Source organism: Nothoprocta perdicaria, unplaced genomic scaffold (assembly GCF_003342845.1).
Source record: "Nothoprocta perdicaria isolate Ctin4 unplaced genomic scaffold, notPer1 scaffold_350, whole genome shotgun sequence".
Lineage (NCBI taxonomy): Eukaryota > Metazoa > Chordata > Aves > Tinamiformes > Tinamidae > Nothoprocta > Nothoprocta perdicaria.
The window spans coordinates 285,660-308,260 of NW_020455589.1; the positions used below are offsets into that span (position 1 = coordinate 285,660).

The window sequence follows — 22,601 nt, forward strand, 5'->3', positions numbered from 1 at the left end:
GCGCGGCCCTCCTCCCCGCCCCGCGGCGACCGTTAAACCGTTAAACGACACGGGGGCAGCGGCAACGGGGGCTCTTTATTGGGGGCACTCGGGTAGCGCCGCGCTAGTAGCGGYGGGGGAGGCCGGCGGGGCGGTAGCGGTTGGGGTCGCCGCCGCTCCGGCCCCACTCGTTGGCCTCCTGGTCGGCTGCGGTGTCCTCGGCGCCGCGGCCGCTCACGCCGCCCTGCCAGTTCTCCCGGGCGTCGCTAGGAACGGGAAAAAGGGAAGCTTGAGGCAACCACCCCTCACAATGCCCGGGAAAAGGGATGCTTGAGGGAACCACCCCTCACAGTGCCTGGGAAAAAGGGAAGCTTGAGGCAACCACCCCTCACAGTGCCTGGGAAAAGGGATGCTTGAGGGAACCATCCCTCACAGTGCCCGGGAAAAAGGGAAGCTTGAGGCAACCACTGCTCGCAGTGCCTGCTCAGGTAGTGCTGGGCTACGGAACCGGGAGCCAACTCAAACATGGGGTCAGCCGGCACCCGCGGTGCTGGAGCCCCCTCTGCCCCCTGTACCTGATGACTTTGGCAGCCCAAGCACCCCCAGGGCCGCGCTGGGCAGCATCGTAGTTCCCACGGGCATGGAAGTACTTGTCAGCTCCCACATAATTCGCCTCGCGCATGTCCCGGTAGGCTCTGAGCATGTCCCCGGCGCCTGCAGAAAGCATTGAGGTGATGCTCGATTTTAATGGCCCTGCCCCACACCAAGCACCACCTCAGGCAGGGTTGCGTGGGTTAGTGYTGGGCCAGTGGTCCCCAAGGGATTTCCCAAGGGAAGGGCTGTGGTAACAGCTCTGCTCACCTCCCACTGCATCCCAGACAAACTTCCCAGCCCTGTAAAAGGGGTTGTCAGCACTTGCACACACGGCAAGGGAGAGCAACAGGAGGCAGACGCTGAGCTTCATGGCTCACTGTCCAAGGCTGGCCCAGAGCTGTGAGGAAACATGAGAAAGGGGCAGCACTTTTCTAGAGGTTTGAGGCATAACAATMATCACACTCATGGCTGCTGGAGGGCAGCCGCACTGGTAACTGATGCCACCCCAACCAAGAGCCCCCTTTTCCCCACTGCAAGAACTGATGCCTTCAGTGGGAGCAGAACCCAACACAGGACTCCTCACACAGGCAGGAGAAACTCACACTGCGACAGTCCCTGCTGCTCCTTCTCACTCGGTACTAACAAGTCCCACACATCAAAGCACTAGTCCTGTTCCTAACTAGCAGATAAACCCCCCTGCTGCTCTCTGATGCAGAAGATCACTCACCACTGCAGAACAGCAAGGCCAGGAGCAGTTGTCTTGTGTCCTCAGAGGCAGACCGAGTATTTATAAGCAACTGAAAAGAAAAAAAAAAGAGGAAATTGGAATGGATTCTCAAGCATGGGAATTTCCCACTCCCATTTCAACACAGAAAGCATTACTGGAAACTTCTCTCGGTCCTCACTCAAAGTCTGTAAGTACTGTTGCACAATTYAAGCAAACAAAAAAGCATATGGGGCTTTAGATTTCCTCAGGCCTACCTACTCTCTGTAATGAGCAACTTGGGAAGCCGCCTTGCTGGTCCAAGTGGCTCCAAGCATTAGAGCTGGCTGGAGAGCAACACTGGTGCTGAGGAGGATCCATCAAAACTGCCCCATCACCTGCATTTACCATGGAAGATGCATCAAAGCTGCCCCATCACTTGCACGAACACAAGGTCAGGAGGACAGAGGAGCTGCCTCCGAGGTCCATGCGGGAAGCACCGAACCCAAGCCCTACACTTACCGCGGCAGCTGGCAGACACCTGGTGCTGCTCGTGGGGTTGGCAGCTGCACAGGCTGCTGCTGCACATCCCTGCTGCTGCTGCTGGGGATGGAGCGAGCGCCTCCTCCAGCCGTGGCGAGAGGGCTCCCATGCTTCCTTCTTCCCTCATTTACTCGCACGAGCTGTAGGCCCTTCTGCTGCAACACTGGCTCAGAGCGTCCAAATACGGGGTATTTTCAGCGCAGTGATATAGAAAAAGCAAAGTGAAATCCAAACAGCCACACGGCAGGCGGCTTTCAAATTAAATGTAGCCAAGTGCCAGGCCATCCTGGGATGATCCAGGATTAACGTCCCCACTGCCACGTCTCTGYGAGACGCCCCAGGAAGGGTGCTTGGCACTTGCTTCCCTCACGTAACCACCGTTTCCTACTGAAGGTTCCGAGTTTTGCAGTTTTGCTTTAGGTTCAGGGCTTAAAGCATCTCTCCRCTCTGTGGTCTCATACAGGATTTAACATAATTCTTTATATTCTCCACAGAAGATGTAGGTGTAGCTGTCCCATTCACCACTATCACTTCAACAATTAGCAGCTGGAGTTTAAGGGAAGTATAGGAGATAAGAGTGTGATAAGCTCAGAGCTGATGAAATGCCAACAACAAACATGCCTCGCACATCCTACAGCTGGAAATAAGCTTAAGGCAGGAAGAGACACTTTCTAGCTACAGCCTGGAGGRGAAAGTTACATTATCTACTATACTATCTCTGGAGAAAATAAAATAGAAAATGAGATAAGGATCATTTGTGTTGTAGYCCACTGGAAAAGGAAACTTTGCAGAAAGCAAAGGCCAGGCAGTTGTGACCCCACCACTCACGATCCCAGTGCTCAGTTGGTAACAGCTCCATTATTGCCAGGTCTGGGGTGCTTTGCTGCACTGTTCACATCTTGGTGARCACTCACGCCCTTAAGGGGGACATCACATTCCTTCTGTCGGCTGCAAGTGTCCATGCCTGTCTCTCCTGAGTCCTAATAAAGCACACACATATGTATACATATGTGTGTGTATGTGTGTACATATATCAAGACTGGAAAATGTCTCCAGACAGTTGGGGAAGAGCCTCAGTAATATGTGTAACATGGGAGCAGGGACCTAGGACACTCCTGCCTGCAAACCCAACTGAAAGAGCACTTCCCTTGAGAGTTTTGGCATTTTTGGACCACAGAGGATATTACAAGCCTTCTATTCTGAATGTGCTCCCCAAATTCTATGTGAGTAGCACAGTCACAAGCATGCAGAAGGGTTTCAATGTCATAGTTCTTCCTGGCCTAGCACCAAAACATGTGCTATGAGCACACTACAGCATTTACACACTCTGCCAACACAGCACAACCAGAGGCCCTCTGGGACTTGCTCACAAGTGTGCACATTCTGACATAAAGATACATAAGGTAAAAGATACTACAAAAACCCCCAAAGAGGTCTAGATTTTCCAAGCAACTGGAAAATTCATCATAAACACCTACACAATGCAGCCTCCCTTCTGCAATCTAGTTATTTTGCAATCCAGATCAGTAAAGCTGATTGAGAAATAGGACAAGATGAATTATCAACTCAAACACAATGGTACATGCAGTTATTCTGGGAAATAATACTGCCTTATCTAAGTTTACCCAAGCAACAATTGACTTCAGGGAATTCTGTCATGGATTATTTACCAACACCATACCCCTCAGAGGGTAATAATTTTAAGCCTCAGAGGCTTACAAATTGGCTTGCAGATGGGCTGGAAACTTGGTCTCTCCTGCATTTCTAGATGCTTATCCTACACAGGACTGCTATCCCTGCATGCGTTGGTAATAGTTGGAGCAGTAAAACCATGATTTGCTGCACACATGGGGCATTTGCAAGAACCTCTATTTGTGTCTGCTCCCTCAGGGCCCCCATCACCACRGGTCGGCTGGCAAAATCAGAGCTGAGCACGCACCGATTCAGCACATGTCAGTCTAGACCAGCRGGGGCTACACCAGGAGGCTGGTAGTAGCCGTGTCACCTCTCCAGTGCCATCCTTGAGGAAGCTTTTTCRCTACCCAAAAAGGTCAAAATGGACTTGGAAACACGCCTGTCCTTAYATCCTGTTGAAATAGCCCAGCTCAAGTCATATTTCCTCAAAAGACATTAGCAGTTTAGGAATGCCATGCTCGCATAGTTTAGCATTTAATTAAATTCAAATCCTCTATTAATCTTTGCTTTTATCCATTACTGCACTCCCCCCAAAACACTCCTCCCCATTTTAAGACTTGCTCTTCTAATGCCTTTTTGAATTGACAAGAATAGATCATATACTTTGAGGGAGAAAAAGTTCCYGTCACAAGTGTTCCTACAGCTCCTTAATAAAGTGAATATAATTGTCAAGAAAGTGAGAGAGATCTGTGCTTTTTTATTTCCCAAGAATGGGTACTCATCCTGGCAACAAACACAAACCCGATTTTATACACAGTAATTCAGTACTTCGGCACTCCTATTTCAACACTTTAATCACACAGACTCAGAGAAAAATATAAATCCAGATATTTTCATCTCAAGTCTTCAGCATAATGTCAGGATACAACCTGTATTGTTACATTTTAAGCTCAGGAGTTCAAAAATCATTTGCAAAAGAATAAAAAGCTGTCAGGAATTCCTGGCAAAGTACCTCCCAGACAGAGACTGAAGACAGTGGAATTATTAAACAGGAGTTCATTTCTTTAACAGACTATGAAGCTTAAGAGGCACTTTAATATACAATAGTTACAGTATTTAAAAAAAAAAAAAAAAAGTATGTTCCCAAAGTTTCCAGAATCATTTTCTATGCTTGCTGAGACCACAAGAACCGGTCACACCTTTCCAACATGGAATGGATCAGGGCTCTGCAATAAAAGCAAAGAAAGAAAACAAACACTTCAAGACAACTGTGTTTTGTTTTGTCTAATCAAAGTCTGTCCAAAGCATGATTGTATTTCAGAGATAACACCATGACATCACCACACATGGTCTCTTTGGGAAGGAGGGAGCAGGTCAGAACCAAAAGCACATGGAAGGACTGAGCAAATCAGAAATCCTCTTCACACAGTCCACACACAGAATCTGAGGGCCTGACAGAATCCTTAAATTGACATCAATCCTTTCAGRATACCGTATCATCTATTTTCAGAATACAGTATCATCTGTTTCCATGCTCTCTTTTTCAGAAAGAGAGTAAGGTCTCTCAAATAAGTATACAGCAGCAGAACAGACTTCACATTTTGAACTTATCCATCATGGTCTATAGCAGGTATTTTAAAACCCCTTTTTCAGCCAAGCTGTACAAATAATTGCTAAAAAAGAAGAAAGCTGTCTCTCTTCTTCATAATTTCTTCATTTTTGAAGACAGATATAAGTCAATAATGACCACTTTTTTCAAAGGAATCCATCTTTAATGCACTATTTCCCATTTCCCTCATTTTCCATTTTTAGGGTGTCTATACCGAATCAACAGTACAGCTGCTTCATACGAGAAAAGCTCTCAATTGACTTTCCAGGTTCAGAGACAAGATGGGACATATTTTATTTTCTGTTAACTGACAAGAAAACCCGAAGCAAGAGGAAGACCCGAGATGCACAGTGTGCCTAGACAGATGTAAGGACATGCCCTCTTACCTTTGCCTCTTCTCTGCAATTCTCAGCATCTCCCAGACCCTGCTAAACCTCTCGGACAGCTCTAGGGAGCAGCTGCACTCCTGCAGCAGGGGCAAGGCGCGATTCAGGCCGACAGCCTTGGCCAGGAGCAGAGAGATGTTCTCCACGGTGATGCAGCTGGCCCAGCCAGGGCTGCCGTTGCCGACAGCGTCCCCGTTATGTACGTTGTGCTGATGGGAAGCAGCGCTATGATTTGCTGCAAGATGCAGAAGGAACTTCCATTCTTCTGTGGTCTCTGGGATCAAACCTACGTTCAAAACGAGACCGTTAGCACTTGACTTGCAAAACAAGGATTCTTCCAAACCTTTTCAATATATCTCCACTTAAAAAGGAACCTAGAAATCTGCTTCTCTCTTGGAAGGTTTAAGAAAACCTCAGATGTCAGCAACGAGCACATTACATAAAAGCACATTACATAAAAGCAGGGCATGCTGCCTTGACTGACTCAGCGTAAAGATCCAGCATTGAAATATTCTAACTTTTATAATAATATAGAGTCTAAAACACTAAACTGAGCCAAAAACTAAAGAATCATTTTCTTTATCTAAAGGCTACTGGGAATTTTCTTCTGCCAGGTACCAGGCAATACTTTGTGCATACGCTCCATGGGGATAATGGGAGGTGTTTGAACTGGGTCCTACACTAGCTACTCACTCCTCCCTGTGCAACCCCACGTTTGCCTTTCACTTCTGCCTGAGATATCCACATTATTTGCACATTTTCTATCAAGGCTGATACCGAGTACCAAAATATAGCACCTATTTAAGGGTTTCAAACATGCTGTCCTATGTTCTTAGCGGAGCCTCTGCCAAAGCAGGGGCTTATTTTTAAGTGTCATTCAACTCGGGACAAACCTCATCAGTATGTAACAAAGAAAGTTTCTGTATTAGAGGTATGTTTACACAGCTTAAGAGGCACTAACCATCTTCTCCATTCAACAGGCTCAAATCATCCAAATGAGCAATATTAGTAAAGGCTTCTATTCTTCTATCCAGCTCCAGACAGAGAAAAAGATATCCAGGCCAGAATCTTAAATAAGAGAGTAAAGATTTCCAGGAATCAAATACTCATCTAAACTGAAGCCAACAGTAATGAAGTGCTTTTTCTTATACACAGAGAAGACAGAAGCAACAGAAATCTTGCATACCAGGAACAACACTACTCTTTGCAGTACAAGGACACAGGGAATAMCCCAAAATCCAAAAGAATAGGGGGCTACTCATGCATTTAAACAGACTTAGAATTAAAAACTAGCTCCCACTGTGAAAATTAAAATAAACCGGTTCAAGTAAGGAACAGATGGATGGTTTTCATTTGGGTCTTTGATTTGTGTGCCTCAGAATTCCAACCAAGAACCAAAAATAACCAAGCTTGTCTTACCCATGTGATTTACAGATGTCAGCCATCTTCTCTTTAGTTACAAAGTCAGCTGGAAGTTTAATCAAAAGCAGAATTAGCTGACTGTAGCCCCAGGTAAACAAATGCGATCTTGGCCTGGAAAAAAAGAAATTCAGTTTTAAGTGTCGACTTATTTTTCCATAAATTTAACCCAGTCAGTTATATGAAATGAGAAAAGCACAAGAAATGAAACTGTATATGCAATCTTGGCAGAGAAGCCTTCCTGAAAAACGATTTCAGATAAAGAAGTTACCTAATCCTCCAGCTGCTTTTGTTGAACTCTGGAACACAAGAAATGCCCCAATGATTCGGTGGTTTTCAAACTGTTACATAAAACGTAAACAAAAGCCTACAGACCAGCCAAAGCTTTTTGCTTTGCTGGGCAACCCAAGCGAGCCCTACGTTACCTGGGATTTCCTTCTGCATCCACAGTGTTGGCTCTTTGTGGTGCATCATGAGTAACAGCCAAGTACAGCCAGTCTAGGCGCAGAGACTCWGGCTGCAGAAGAGACCTGAGGAGATGAGACCTAGGTCATAAAGCACATGGAAAARTTATCAGTTTTAAGTACACTGAATATGGAGCAGTAACAACCACATGTGTGCACACCCACGCACACAGTCGGAGCATGGATGTAGCTAAACCACCACAATGCAATACCCAGAAAAACAAAAGCAATTCTCCACATGTAGAACAGCCTAGAGCGAGTTATGGTTTTAGGGACTGATGGGAACAGCAGGAAATGGTCAGATTTACAGTTTGTTTTTAAATCTTGTTTAACCTTGATACTGCACTGCAGGCACAGGAAGGCAAACAAGTCAGTTCCCTTTAAGAAACATATAGAAAAATCCTCTTAAAAATAGGAACTAATCTCATGAACAACGTAGGCTGAGACACCAGCTGCAACTAGCAGAATGAGATAGAACCCAAAGCCAAGGAGCACCACAGAGATGCAGGAAGAGCAAACACGAACAGCTGCCTTATACACGGTCCACATACAAAAGAAAAAGGTTGTACATTCACTTTACCKTTCCTCCTCTGGCTTTGATTTCACAAGACTATCTAAATATGCCAAAAAGTGAGCTGGGTCATTCCGGCAAAGTTGCCTGACATCTGAAGGCAAAATAGAGGGGTGGAACTTGATTAAAGGGCGAAGAGCTATTTCCCCAAACTTCTCATAAAGCCTAAAGAGAAAGGAGAAGCATTATTCTCAGTGCCAAACAGCTGCAAAACTACCATTTACCAATGGCAGTTTTTACTACCATTTACCAAGGCAGAGTAACTATTTTAAAATCCATCTCTCTTGCAAGTTAAAGATACTATTGAAAGATCATCTCTTAAAATTCCCCGAGTGGATATACAATAAGTTTAATAAATGTTGAGTAAAAACCTCTCAAAAACCCATTCCTCATGTCAAGTTAACAATATACAGCTACCAAGAGTTAAAAAAGGCAAGCARCTAAATAAGAAAAACTATGAAGAGGGGGCTACACACCTCTGAGCATGGACCAGTAACAGAGGGCTATCGTCCCAGGGCCCCAAATCRTGCAATTGTCGCAGTATTTTCAGCATATCTTCATTCTCCATTGCCAAAACCACTGGACTGTGACAAGTTAAGTCTGAAATAAATTGATATACCCATTACAAAATAAAGGCAACATTTTTGCCTAGTACTCCCCCCACACAGTGCTGTTAAGTACAAGGAGAATAAGTTTTCAGTACTTGCACAGAATTTTTTCTTTAGCTAATAGTGGTAACAGGTGAACAGATTCTACTTGATCATATGGCCATTTCATAGAAGCCAACATTACTAAGCTGCGCTTAGCAGTTGCAGAGAAAACTATAGAGCTAAAACACAGAATAATATTTTCAATATATTTCCCTTCTCTTCAGGCTTCAGAGGAAGCAGTTCCTCACGTGCACTAAGATGGCGAACTGCAAAACACAGGACTTGCCACATCCTCAAACATCATATACCAGCCACCACAACAAGATTCTGCTGTTTAGCTAGCCTGTCAGGACAGAGACTTTATTTCATCCTTAAAAGAAAACATATAAAACAACAGCTGAATGCAGAGAAAAACTGAAGTTCTGTTTTCCAGGATAATCAAGAAGCTTTGCTTCAAAAGGGCTAAAGGGACAGCAAGAAGCGTGGAAAGGATTTCTGTGGAAAAGGAAACCTGAAGTCATCACAAGCCATTTGTGYTCACAGTTGAGCCTTCCCTTCTCAGTGCAAATGCTGAAGTCCTTCATTTAGCCTTGATACTTTACTTGTTACTACATATAAATGATTTTATTTAAGATGTTTCAAAGCTGTTCTTTGAAGCACATGCATCTATCTGTAATCACACAGTGTTCAAGAAACAAACTATCTATGAAATAAAAGGTTCTAGAATTAATTTCTGCAGAACTACTAAATCAGGAGTGAGGATGGGGGGTAGGAGCATGGTGGCTTTCTCTCCTGAGAAGCAGTAGTTGTTTACAAAATAAGGAAAAAAGCTCCTATTGGGTAAAAGCAAAAATCTCAGAAACAACCCTCCAAAAAGGGTCCACATCAACCAACTTCCTCTTGCATCCTACTTTAGTTCCTTACATCTGAAGAACAACTTAYCACACGAACCAGTGTGTATTTTCAAGCTTTTTTTTCTCTTGTTCCTCCCAAAATAGAAAGCTTGCTTGGACTAAGTTACTGGTTTTACTCATAATAAAGTCTAATTAGTTACCTTTCAATCCTGCCATGTACGTTTCCCACACACCAGGGCTGTCTGCGTAGCTGGTTATAATGCACTGCTTGAGTCTTTTCAAATCCAGAAGGAAGAAGTAGCTTCGCAGGAACCTACAAGCTGAGGTGCATGAAGACGTCGCTGCTGGAGCGGGATCAGGACTTTCCTTGGCATTGCCATTTCCACAGAACACACGTAACTCGAAGCAGAGCGTCGCCAGCTCAGTGAGGTCTCTCTGAACAGCCTCTTCTATCCCACAGGGAGGGGACACTCTAAAGTCACAGCTCAAAGTTCTCACTGAGTTGGTGCTACTTTCACGTGCGRCTTGGGCTACACAGACATCAACACTACTTCCCTTTGCAGTGCAGGTTGCCAAGACATCGCTCTGCTCCTTGTCTGCCCTGTCTTCACCACTCGTATCCAGCTGCAGGTTTTCCTCCAAGACCTCCTGCTGTTCCTCGGTGGTCTTGCTTTCCCCCAAAGATGAGGCAGAATACTCTTTGCTGCCAAACTTCTCTTCCAGATGAAGAAGCCACTCCAGTAAAACCCTTCTCATACACTGTGGTTCTAACAAAACCAGGGGATCCTGGAGTTTGGCCCTGCAGCATAAGAGAGCAGCCTGCTGATTTGCTGGACAGTTAAGAAGCCACAAATAGCATGCATTTACTGCATAACTCAAAACATAATGTTAAACTTGACAATTTCGAGTGCTTCAAAAGGCAGTTTAGACCACATGTGCTCTTTACATTCGATGTCACTGTGTTTATGACTTTCTGATTTGCCAAACATTATTGCAGAACTGAGTTCAGTTTGTTCTGTTTTCAAGTATGCTTATAGTTAGCAAAGGGCTGCTCTAGTGTTATCGTTCGGTCATCTACGACCTTACAGCGAGTTCTGCTTAGCTTTAATGTGAAAAAAAAACGCACTACCTAAAAGCAGCACCATAGAGTTTACATTAGACATAATGTTAATAGATATATGTACAGCATTACTCTTACATGTGGTTAAGAAAAAGAAGATTTATCATTTTTCTACCAAAGCCCCATAAGTCCATGCACAAATAAGTTTGCTTGCTTACATAGCTTCTGCTGTTGCAGCCTTGAGATCACTTAAGTGGTCCTCTTCGGGAAGTGGGCAGCTCTGTGGTTCTGATCTGGAGCAAAACATTCTGACTTCAGTCTCATCTTAACATAACTTTTGTATTTAATCTCATAATTTAAATGAGGCTTTTCCTCCAAATTGGAAGGAGGGAAGGAACTGGAAGGAAGGAACTGGAAGGAAGGAACTGGAAGGAAGGAACTGGAAGGAAGGAACTGGAAGNGGAAGGAACTGGAAGGAAGGAACTGGAAGGAAGGAACTGGAAGGAAGGAACTGGAAGGAAGGAACTGGAAGATGCTTCAGGCAGTGAACTCCGAGTTCACTGCCTGAAGCCCCCTGCTTTTCCAGCATCCAGAGGGGTTCACTGCCTGAAGCCCCCTGCTTTTCCAGCATCCAGAGGGGTTCACTGCCTGAAGCATCTTCCAGGTGAGGAGTCAAGGAAAACCACTGAAGCCAAATTAACAAAGGTGACTGGAAAACTTGACAAGAATCTCATTCAATTCCCCATTTTACTCAAAAAGGCAAGGTTTGTTTTTTGGTTTTGGTTTTAAAAGTTTTTTCTCCTCAGAACACACAGCAACTGCAATTGTTAAGACAACATGATCCTGTACTCACTCTTTCTCTTCCGGAGGAAATGCTTCCACATTAGCAGGCACCTCCTGCAGCTGCTCATCATCCCTTGCTTCTTGCCTTCCTCTAGCATCAGAGCTTAGATGAAGAGTGCCAATCTTTTCAGTAGTTTTGCGTACAAAGCTGGAAACACTAGAAGTCAAGTTGAAACATTTGAAATTGTACCAAGTTAACAAGTGAAAGAATCAAGTGCTTTCTTTCTGTACCAATTATCGCTTCAAAAAACCTTTATAAGCTGAAGGATTCTCACAAAACAGTCTCTTCAATAATGACCAACAGAACAAAAATGAATAACAAAAAGCTCAAAACATATGCTTCAGACAGTCTGTACTTCCAGCACAGAGGACCAACAAGTATTTGAACAGACATTTTCTGCTGCTTCAGAAACAGGATCACATACCAACATTAGCACTCAAATTTTTGTTTATCTGCACTTATGTAACAATAAATGATGACTGGCTACCTGCACTTCAGAGTTTATAGGCRATATGCCATCACTAGGAAGTTACAGCCTTCTCAAGTGGTAAGAAACTGTGTTGCAGTACTGCACATTGATACTTCAGAGTACAAAGCCTACAAAAACTTTGTCACAAAGTAATACAGAAGTAATACAGAATTCTTCCTTGCTTTCCTTCTGCTACTTTAATCAGAAAAGAGCTAAACCCCAAAACAACTTTTAAAAATTTTGGTGCAAGTACAAATCACAACCCCAGTTTACAGGGTACAGTCAAAGTTCTTAACAGACATTCAAAAACTGAGGCTGAAATCTTGGCTCCATCAAAGTTCACGTCAATTCTTTGTGTCATCTTTGGGGTCAAGAGGAAAGCTTTAAACGGCCAAACACGCTGGGTTGCACCTGCTGTGTTTTATTCCCATGTTACATTCTTGCAGAACATAGTGCAGACGAAACCAGACAATATTACAATTTCACAGGAGGGAAAAGTGGCAGGATGTAATGGATGAATGAATCTCCTGCAAGCTTTACCTTTCCTTGACAGCCTGGAGGGAGACGAGAGGAGATGGGGAACGAAATGACAAAGGGATACTGAATGGGAGAAATGTCTCGTTCCGATCAGCCTCGACTGCCACAGACGCATGAGAGACGTTGTCTAACAAATGGAAGTGAAATAAAAAATCATAAAACAGTGGCTTGTCAAAAATGAAACACAGAAACAAAACACAGGTCGTTAATCATTTGCTAGAGAGCCTGCATGKGGTACCTTCGTGCATTGGCTTGAGGAGGTGCAAATATTGACAATGTTTTGAGAAATCATTTGCTAGTACAACCACAYGTACAAAGTGATCCCATAAGTGATACAAATATGGAGAAGAGATACTTGTAATTAAAGATCAATTTTGCATCAGTCAAACCCATCTGGATGTTTGAGAGCAGAAGCTAACCTACTACAAAAGCCAATTAATAAACCACAACCTCTTTACACAGAGAGTGTCTAGAGATCAGAACTGATTTTGAAACTCTAGTAAATAAGGCCGCTTTTGTTCATCATATAGATCTAACAAATAAGAACTTATGACAACTTACGTAAATARGAACAGGGAAGCCAGTTCCAGTACAGAGAAGAAGAAAGAAGTCATACACCAAGTATACTATTTACCTTAATTACCACATGAAATACTTGAGCACAAAAAAAAGCATCCAAACTTTCCTATTTCAAAACCATCAGTCAATTTTAAACCTATTTCACTCCATAAGTTATAACTCCGAACACTGAGATAATGATTCTTCATTTAGGAGATTTTAATGTTTGAAATGACACACTATGTGTATCAGCATAAAAATATCAAGTGAGCAGGAAGAGGCAAGTGCAAATGAATGGGCTACAAAGAGCACTTGCTTTCGTCAGMAGGTCAGCACTACTGAAAAAAAGGGTAATTATGAATTCCTATATTCTCCTACTGCAGTTTTCCTGGCAAAGCAACCGAATTATCTCCTTCCTCAGATGGCACATACTCTCTGCAAAGCTCAAGGGCAGACTTTCTAATACCTCAAATTAAGCCTGGTCCTCATGACTCTCAAGTTTCTGCATCCCCCACTAACCCAAGCAGAGCAGAGAACAAGACCTACTATGTTCTTCTGTAGCTTTTATCCAGAGACAGATACGCTGGGGGAAGAGGAGAGGAAAAAAAAGGCAGCTCACTGGATGCCCCAAGCATTAGCAACCAGCCATTAATACCAATCTCTATGCTAACTTATCCATGTTTAAGAGATGGTTCTCTCCACAAATAAAACCTTGCAAGAAAGTTAAAAACTCTTATCCTTGATCTACTATTTTCCCCGAAGTAATATAAAGCCAGAGGCAGAAATGAACAAATTATTTCCTGAGACTCAAGTTCCTGGGAGGCTCCTGACCGCAAGCAAGTCTTATTTGAGGCACATTAGCACTGCTGCAGTTAGCCAGGATACATTCAGCATTAATGCTGAATTACACAAAGGGGAAAACCTAATTGTGTGAAATCTTAGTTYAGAGAAAAGCTTTCTGGACCACTTCCCCCCAGACAAGGAATTGGACAGGAGTTATTGCTTTTCTGTTTTAACACTTGACTTTCTATAAAGACAGTATTTCACCCTGATGTTTCTAAAAAGATCATCACTGTTGTGGACCACAGAAGCTGGTGGAAGGCAAGATGTCTGTCTTCCACTGATCCAATTAAAAGTTTTAATCATGGATAAATTCAATTGTGGAAAATGAAAGCAGAGAGCAGTATGATCAAATTTTTGTAGAGTAAATAAATAGCTGTATCAGAAAAATAAGTTTTCATTAAAAGCAATTACCAGGCTCCACCTGYTCATCTTCCTGGTGCACAGGAAATTCCTTAAGTCTTTCCTCTTCTGAAAATGTTTGACTATGGAGAGAACATGAATCTTCATCTGACTGACTGCCTCTTCGACTAATAACACGATATATTCCAGAGTCCAAGATACTGAAGCTTTCCTGTCAAATAAGGAAAAAAAAAGTTAAGATATTTTTCAAGCTGCATTTCATTAAGCCTCCCAGAAGTGAARCAATCATTCTTGCACATATATTACCCAATTAGTGCATAAATTACCACCTGAAGAGAGGGCCAACGTTTTTGATATACCCAAAATACAGAAGTACACGTGTGCTGCTAAGTCTGCAGCCAGCGATGCATATGCTACAACTGCTGTCAGGTAGGCAGTCTATGACAATCACATTAGACAGTACAAGAYCACACGACAAGACATCTCTGCTCTAGTCGTGTATCAAACTATATATCTGGAGTTAGTCACTTCCTCCCTCTGCAACCTGGGTGCTAAGAGTCCACRGAGCCAAACYAACACCAATYAAAAGAACACTAGAAATTTGCTTTGTTCAGTTTCTCCTTCTTCTGCTTAAGTCTCATTAAATGAGGCAATATTTTAAATAGAGCTAAGGTAGTTGTAAACATGGAGACATCTGGCTTTCACTGGATAATACTATGGTTAAAATCAAAATTACCTTCTCTGAAGCACACTAGGAAAGTGAATTCAGTTCTACAGAAAGCTGCCTTTGTGTTTACTTTGGTCCACACCTCAACCCTTAGCCACAAAATAACATGGAATGAGCGCACAGATATAAGAGCCTAAAAAATACAAGCACTAGTATTTCATACCTCTCTTCCTCYGTTCGTGTTAGAAAGTAGCACGAGCTATAACAGACACAATGAATATGAAAACTTCACTTGCTGAGTGAGGAACAAGACTTTAAACCCTAAAGACAAAAAACAGAGGGTATAGAATTATTGGCACTATCAGTGCCCTTACATGAGATGAAATGCTGCTCCTCCTACTGCTGCACGCAGAATCTGAGGGTTCTAACTTGGAAATCAGCTCTTCCAGTTGGCCAACAAGATCCTGTTGTGTTGAGATATCCAGTTGGGATTTCAAGTGCTCCAGTCTGTCCAGAGGCAAGTTTTTTCTTGCCTAATAGTAGAGAGTGAAATAGAAGCACTGTTATTCTAACGCACGGGGTAAAAAGCAAAAGGCTGCTTTTGAAGATTCCATATATGGAGGCTAAGTTTCACAAGATGTGTAATGCCTAAAATGCCTATTTTTAAAAACGTCCAAAGATACCAACTTGAGAAATCCATAGAGCTTCTTRCAGGAGAACAACAGGAAACTAAAGTTGCATTACATACTTAGGGGGAGATATTTACTTACTCTGCAAGAAATGATTGAATTCTGGAAGAGACAACAGACCCTGGCAGCCAGGGTCCAGAACCCTCTTCTCATGAGACGCTCTATGCAACGGTCGACCAACAGAAGGGAGAGGTGTACGACTTTGCCATTTGTGTGCAGACAGAACAGTTCATTTTTGTAAACTGCAATATCCTGAATATCTGCAAAATCAGATGCACAAAAGTGATTAAGCATGAAATCACTAATCAGGACTCCTTTCTGTTCCTGAAGATAAATGAAAACATTTCACATCTGACTTCCAATGAGTGCAAAACATTAATAGTTCCTAGTATAACCACAGCACAAAGAACAAATATCAACCAGCACTCAGCTAGCATCTAAACTATGAAGCATAAATGAAACACCAAAACTTACAGACTTGGATTTCTAGAAAACATTCTGAAAAAACAAATTAGCAAAAAACACTTAAGTTACTGAAGGTTTCTTTTTCCTTTGAAGAGGAATGAAAATACTTTCACCTTTCAAATAGTTTGCAATTGAGATGGTCATGTTATATGCAAGGACTTCATAACATAGGCTCTGGAAAATTAATACCAAAAAAAAAATAAATAAATAAATAAATAGAGAGAGAAAGAAAGGTTTGAGAGAATATAACCCTAGCAAGTTCTARGACTACAATAATAACTACATACTCAGAGCTATTTATGAGGTTTCTTGTATGCTCCAACTCCCTAAAGTATCTTCCCTAGTATAGTTTTAGATTGGAGTTAAAAATGTCTTAAGCCTTCATTAAGCCTTCAGCAGCCAGATTATCCTTTAGAGGATACACGAGACTAAATCTAAATAAATAAATAAATAAAATAAATAAAATAAATTAAAAAAAAAAAAAAACAGAAGTGAGAAAAGGATACTGTGGACTGAGCTATTCTCCTACTGCACTTGATAATTTTAAAATTCATTATACAGTATGCTTTGTTTCTCAAGCATTTTATAGATGCTTTTAGATGTATGAGGAAGAGSTGGGAGAGTGGTTGGTTTCTTCGTACTCAAAGATGCACCAGATAGATAAGGAAAATGAGTTTTTTGATAAGTGTTCTGCAATCCAGCTGTGGAAACAGAGCTTGAAAAAGCTCCGTGCTAGGTAAGGGCCTCAGAAGTGACAGACAGCAGTTCAAAAACAAGAGTTTTCAAGCCTACCTTTCACTTCACTCCAGAGCAAGACTTGAACGCTCTGGGGAAGAAARATGTAAATGCCTCTCTCTGTCCAGGTCATCACACAGTGCTCACTGCAGGCRGAACAAATAAGAATTCAACGTTGCATTGCATCAGCCACAGGCAGCCACTGCCAGCCTATGTCATGCCAGCCCTGCAGATGCTAACTACAGCAAAGGAGCAACGAGGCTGATCTTCAGCACAATACTTGGGAAGTCTTACACAAAAGAAATACCAAGCTGATAAGACAAGTTAGAAGGCTATACTTTATTAATTTATTTTTACTTTTAAGCCTACTTCATCAACAGGACAACTACTGACAGATACTTACGTCAAATATAGGAGCTTGGGAAATGATAAAGATTGTGGAGAAGAACTGGCACCAGTGTAATGCGGATCCAGCCTATAAAGCAACAAATGAAAGGATCAGTTAGGAAGAAAACCTGCAATAATAATGTTAAAAAGCGCTATATTCCTAAATCTATAAACACAATGTTTGCTGAAAAGTGTATAGTCTTAAAGACACATTCATTGCAACAGATCCACATGCAGAGCCAAGGTCTTATTTTTGATAACTCAACTACTGGCTTCAATTAATAGAGTAAGAAACATTAAGATTACAACTAGGACTATGTTTGACTGCATTAGAGTTAATTTCAGCTTCTCAGTACTCATGTAGTTTGTCTCAGACCAGAAGTCACAAGCCAACTTATCACTGATAAAATTCATACTAGTACCCRAGAGTAACAACAGGGAGAGGTGGTGATGACAGCAGCTGCTTGAACTGATGGGTGCTCTGCACTTCCCCTTCAAAGTTCACCTCCCACATCCGTGAGCCAGGCCGAGCACAATATATTAATGGCTGCTGATTCCCATTGTTCTTTCCAGCTGGGAAGAAACAGGCTCCAAATTCTCCATCTCTTTCTTTGTTACCAATTTTCCAGAACTTCTCTCTGATGGGCAAAATGTATTTATTTAGACAACGCTAATAAAATCGTTGGTTTCAGGTTCTCCTTGATGAATCAAAATACTAAATGCTAATGCTGAACTGTTTTTGATTTTTTGAGGGGCTTGGGGTAGAGGRCAGGTGTTTACAAGTCTGTAACGATTAGCATAAAAGACAGGGCGAAACAACATTTATAAGCTGAATCTGACCAGGGACAACAGTATCAGCAGCCAAGAGGAAACACAGGAAGAAATAAGCATGAAGGCACTAGAGTGAGACCAGCAAAGGGCCACAGAGAAGATTATGGGATCAGTGCATCCCACACAGGGCAGGAGCTGGGATCGTCCAGCCTCGAGAGGCTCATTTATATGCTCATTACCGCATATAAATACGTGACAGGAGCGAGTGAAGGTCAGAAACAGGCTCTCCTCAGCRGTGCCATGTGAAGGCACAAGGGGAAGTGGATGCAAATGTAAATATGGGAAATTCCATTTAAACACAAGGGTTTTGTTTGCTTGTTTTTAACACTATGAGCATGGCCAAATGCTGGAAGAGGATGCCAAGAGAGCCTGTGGAGTCTCCATACTTTGACATGTTCAGAACCTAACTGGACAAAGTTTTGTGCCATGTGCTCTAAGCGATGCTAATTTGAGCAAAAAAATGAGACTGGGTGATCTTCATAAGCCCCTTCCAGCTGCAGCTATGCTTTGTGATTCTATATCGAGTTCATTATTTTAACAAGGAAAATATTGCTTGCCTTTCAGTATCACATAAATAAGTACGTGTAAGTGAAGATATGAGCAGTCTTCCATCCAAGTAGTCAAGCTGAACTACCCGAGAATCTACAGTTGTTATAATCTGAACAGGAAACATCACAAAAGTGGCAGCAGCCTAAGGTTAAAGAAGAAGGGAGTGGGGGGGGRAAAAGTGCATACTAAGATCATACGGAATAGACAAAGATAATGTAATTTCTTTCTCCTCACACCCTTACAAAACAAAGCTCTCATGTTTAGAGACTTAAGTCTTCCTCTTAGCAAAAAAGATTATTGAAAATTTAAGAAAAAGTCACATAGCAACCATATTTTCAATGAAGGCTATATTTTCTGTAACACGAGTTTGTTTTACTGTTGCTTTTGCCAATTTGTTTCTTTTTRCTAATTCAGATCTGCAGAATAACTTAATATGAAAAACTTCCCTTAGATTTAGATGACTAACATTAAATTTAAAGAATTGCACTATCACTCTGCAGTAAACAACCCAAATACTATTGATTATATAATTCTCTCAATCTGAATGGGTGCCAAAAGTCAGTCAAAGAGAGATTTCTTGTTCATTAAAAAAAGCAGTAAAGCTACAGGGAGTCCAAGTTTTATAACAATCACTGTCCCGGACAACTTCAAGCTGTTTCCTTTGTTAAGAATCTGTCAGCTCCTTATTTTCAACAACCCCATTGCTTTACAGAATTAGTAGGCCAATGCCTTTAACAGGTACAAGCAGGGCCCTAGTCCATGAATATTGCCCTATCCTTCTTTCCTTTTCCCTGCCCTCCCACAGGGTTCCCTCTCCCCCTTACTTTAAAGGCAATATGATTGTTATTCCTAATGCAAAGATTTTTCTTTAAAGGCTATTTTTTCATCCCAGTAGTYACCAAAGCTACCAGATCTTCATCAACTGCAAAGTTTTCTTCTGTTCTACCTCACTAAAATGAGGTGSAAAGATCTGCCATCTCATCCCTCAAAAACTTACTCATCTCAAAGAAAGGCAGACAACATTTTACCTTGCCTTGTTTCGATGTGTTAATCTTGATGGCTGATACCTTTCCCACATGATCTCCTACAAAAACCCGAAGGGCAGCTGTATCCCAGCACAGAGCTGTGACTTTCCTGCCCTTATGCTCAGAGGAAACATAAATCCTTTCTGGCTTCCCACGGCGTTCCTGGTTCAGTTCCCAGACCACTACAAGACCTTGGCTGCAACAGTTCAAAGGAAATGAATATTAGGAACAAGTCTTTTATAGCTACTCAGTGCTTTCTGAGATAAAGATGCAGAACTTCACAAACCTGAAAGCTACATCAAATATATCACTCACCTGGTGGCTACAGCAACATAGTCTTCATCATGTAAACAACATGCAACCCGGGAAATAGCACCTTCCTGAAACCAAGGGAGACTTTCAGCACAAGTACAAGCAGTTCCTGAACTACCTTTACTAACATGCAATTTTCATCCTTATGTATGAAATTATTAAATTATTAAAGTCAACAGTTGCTCTCAGCTCGTTGTGGAGCTTGTGTTCTATTTGCAACAATGACTTTATTGTAAAAAGATTCAGCTGACAACAACGTGAAAGTATCAAGAGGAACACTGATGGTTATCTACAAGTTAGTTGCTCTGGTTTTCTTCAAGTTTTTCTTCTGACTGTTAAGCAAAGAGGATTTTTTTCTTTTTTTTGACACTATTAAAATTAAGGATTTGAAGAACAGAAAGGCTTGTGCCTCTCAAATCATTTCCTTCACACCTCTTTTTTTTTTTTTTTTAAATAAAGCAGTTGACAATTTCACCTTCTTTGGAGATGTCAGTAAGCCAAACTCTCCCTTAATAAGCACTAAATTGGAACAATTTCCACTTCTACAAATGCTTTTGTGCTCAGTTCCTTACCTTATGGGTCAAGAAGAGTCTATTCTTCCAACCGTCCTTCTGGATAAGGTTGAGTCCTCCCCCTGACGTGCCTAGCGCAAGCCACCTCCTGGACACAGCGATGCACGTGCACTGAAGGAACAACGACTGTGATAAGAAACACAGCAGCTACCCGGGACCAATAAGTTGTTTTCTCACAACAAGTTCTTGTTGTTAAAGCAAGTTAAGTGTTTGCAAGCTTTGCATGCCACTCCTGAGAGAAAGCAGCACAATTTTGTCTAAGCCAACAGAACAAAACTCTCTGAGATTGAGGCAACCAGGAAAAGCTGGGAATCCTCCAAACTTCTTTTCAACCTATAGGTCCACTAAGAAAACACATACAGAGTAATAAGGCTTTCTGTTTTCACTTCTCCCATAGGCTAACCTGGGGACACCAAAGAGAATTAAAGAACGAGATTAACTTGGTGGGCTAAACAAAACATTACACCAAATACTTTTTTTTTCTTTAAAYGAACATCACAGTCTCACCTTCAGGCGACTAGAATCCAGCCTGAGTGCAGACAGCAATGGATCCAAACACTCAAACTCCGCCAGTACATAGTTGTAACAGTCTGGGATCATTTGCAGAGAGGCCATGGATGTAACGAAGAGCAGCAACACTCAGTCATCGGTGCATTACTGCTTCGGGCCTGGCAAAAACACGCTAGGTCGGTTATTAGTTTACTTTCTAGTACTACCCCTGCTGTTTTTTTAAGAAAGCTATTATAGAGAAAACATTCAAACAGCATCAGATTTCACTATGTCAGAGGGTCCTCTTTCCCTGGGTACTGCAAAATTAGAGCCCTCATTTGTTTACCATAAGCTTTTCTTTAAGTTCATTTCAGGAAAYTGATCCTATGAGGATTCAATTCTGGAAATACTTGTTGGTATTAGAAGCATTTACATCTGCTTGTGAAACAAGAGCCCTGCTTTCCTACAGAAAAGGCATCTTTCTGTCAAMATGCATGCCCCTCTCACCCAAATACACCTTATTTTAAGGCATCTCACCAAAACACTGCAGACAAACATTTAACAGGGGTATTTTACATTACACCTGCATCTTTTCCCTTCGCAAAACTGCAGTTACAGCGTAGTAGGTTTGCAACCTTAACTGACACCACATTCAACATTCCCTATGTTTGTGCATTTTCAGTATAGCTATGCTTATATCTGTGTAAGCAATGTAGTAGCACCTCCTCCTCTGCATGCAAAGTAGGTAGAACCAGATGAAAAAMAAAAGTTAAAGAGCTGAAAGCACAACTCCCATCTACCTTTCCTAAACAACACAAGCTGTATGTAAATATATATGCATACATAAACATAGCAGATGATTTTTTCTTTATACTTTCACATTGTTTGGAAAAAAAAGGGGGGGGTTACAAGTCGCACTTGAGTCTTAAACTTGCACGCATTTCACACTAACTCTATAAATCAAAGGAAAAGCCCCCAGAAACGCCCTCCTACGGGAACGTGCGTCACCAGAAGTGCCTAAGTTCTTTCTCAGGAGGCCCCAGAAAAGGCAGGGTACGCGCGGCCAGGGCACCCTCTCCTGACCGCAGCGCTTGGGAGAGCCCGGGTGCCTCCGCCCGAGCCCCCCGGGCCCGCGCGCCCAGGAGAGGCGCCGTCCAGCCGCTTTAAACACGGGAAGTCACAGCCGGTACTTTCGTTTTCTGCCCTCCCGCGCCGGCCCGCGGCCCCTGCTCGGCCCCGCGGCCACCCGCTCAGTCCAACCGTCACCCCTGCTCACCCCAACCGCCACCGCCAACGGCCGCCGCACGCCCCGCCCCGCCCCGCGGCTGACGTCACCAGGAGGGAGGAGAAGGAGGACGGGCCGACCGCACGTACGTCGCGCCGGGCGCCGCAGGAAGCTGCGTCACGCCCCGCCCCGCCCACGTGACGGCGGCGCGCGCCCCCTCCCCCCTGGGGCCGTTGTCGCGGGGCGGCCCCTCCCCCGCGGCGCGGGGCGGCAGCGGCGGCCCCGCGCCGGGAGCGGAACGGAGCGGAGCGGAGCGGAGCGGAGCGGCGGGCCCGGCTGACGAACAACGACGGCAGCGCCGCCCGTTCCCTCGCCGCGGCGGCGGGAGGCGGCAGGAGGGATAGGGGGGCGGCGCCACGTGACCGGGAAGGCGCCCGCGATGGCGGCGGCGGCGGGGGGAGGGGAAGGCGCGGCCGTCACGTGACGCGGCGCCCGCCCCGCCGCCGCGGCGTGTTCCGGTCACGTGCCCGCGCCGCCCCATGGCCCCGGAGGCGGCCGGGCCCCCCTAGCAGCGGCG

The 22,601-nt window shown here is 43.3% G+C and overlaps 2 protein-coding genes across 3 annotated transcripts; both read right to left on the bottom strand.

Moving 5' to 3' along the window:
- Window positions 1-91: 91 nt before the first annotated feature.
- On the bottom strand, window positions 92-1,382 carry LOC112951444 (serum amyloid A protein-like). Its single transcript, XM_026044132.1, has 4 exons — window positions 1,301-1,382; window positions 841-970; window positions 555-693; window positions 92-245 (listed from the first exon to the last, which is right to left on the bottom strand). The coding sequence occupies exons 2-4, from the start codon at window positions 941-943 to the stop codon at window positions 104-106; spliced, it is 384 nt and encodes a 127-aa protein (XP_025899917.1). The 5' UTR covers window positions 944-970; window positions 1,301-1,382; the 3' UTR covers window positions 92-103.
- A 3,197-nt stretch (window positions 1,383-4,579) lies between these two features.
- HPS5 (HPS5, biogenesis of lysosomal organelles complex 2 subunit 2) lies at window positions 4,580-22,093 on the bottom strand. 2 transcript variants are annotated; one of them, XM_026044127.1, is made up of 23 exons: window positions 22,076-22,093; window positions 20,818-20,978; window positions 20,311-20,421; window positions 19,742-19,806; window positions 19,430-19,622; window positions 18,410-18,543; window positions 17,444-17,659; window positions 17,038-17,109; window positions 16,692-16,780; window positions 15,516-15,694; window positions 15,120-15,278; window positions 14,130-14,289; window positions 12,321-12,444; window positions 11,321-11,467; window positions 10,686-10,760; window positions 9,608-10,206; window positions 8,380-8,503; window positions 7,913-8,068; window positions 7,294-7,413; window positions 6,869-6,982; window positions 6,411-6,517; window positions 5,450-5,735; window positions 4,580-4,680 (listed from the first exon to the last, which is right to left on the bottom strand). In XM_026044127.1, the coding sequence occupies exons 2-23, from the start codon at window positions 20,923-20,925 to the stop codon at window positions 4,620-4,622; spliced, it is 3,399 nt and encodes a 1,132-aa protein (XP_025899912.1). In that variant the 5' UTR covers window positions 20,926-20,978; window positions 22,076-22,093; the 3' UTR covers window positions 4,580-4,619. The 2 variants fall into 2 exon arrangements, with proteins under 2 accessions (XP_025899912.1, XP_025899914.1); XM_026044129.1 differs by lacking the exon at window positions 22,076-22,093 and adding an exon at window positions 21,793-21,810.
- Window positions 22,094-22,601: the final 508 nt, after the last annotated feature.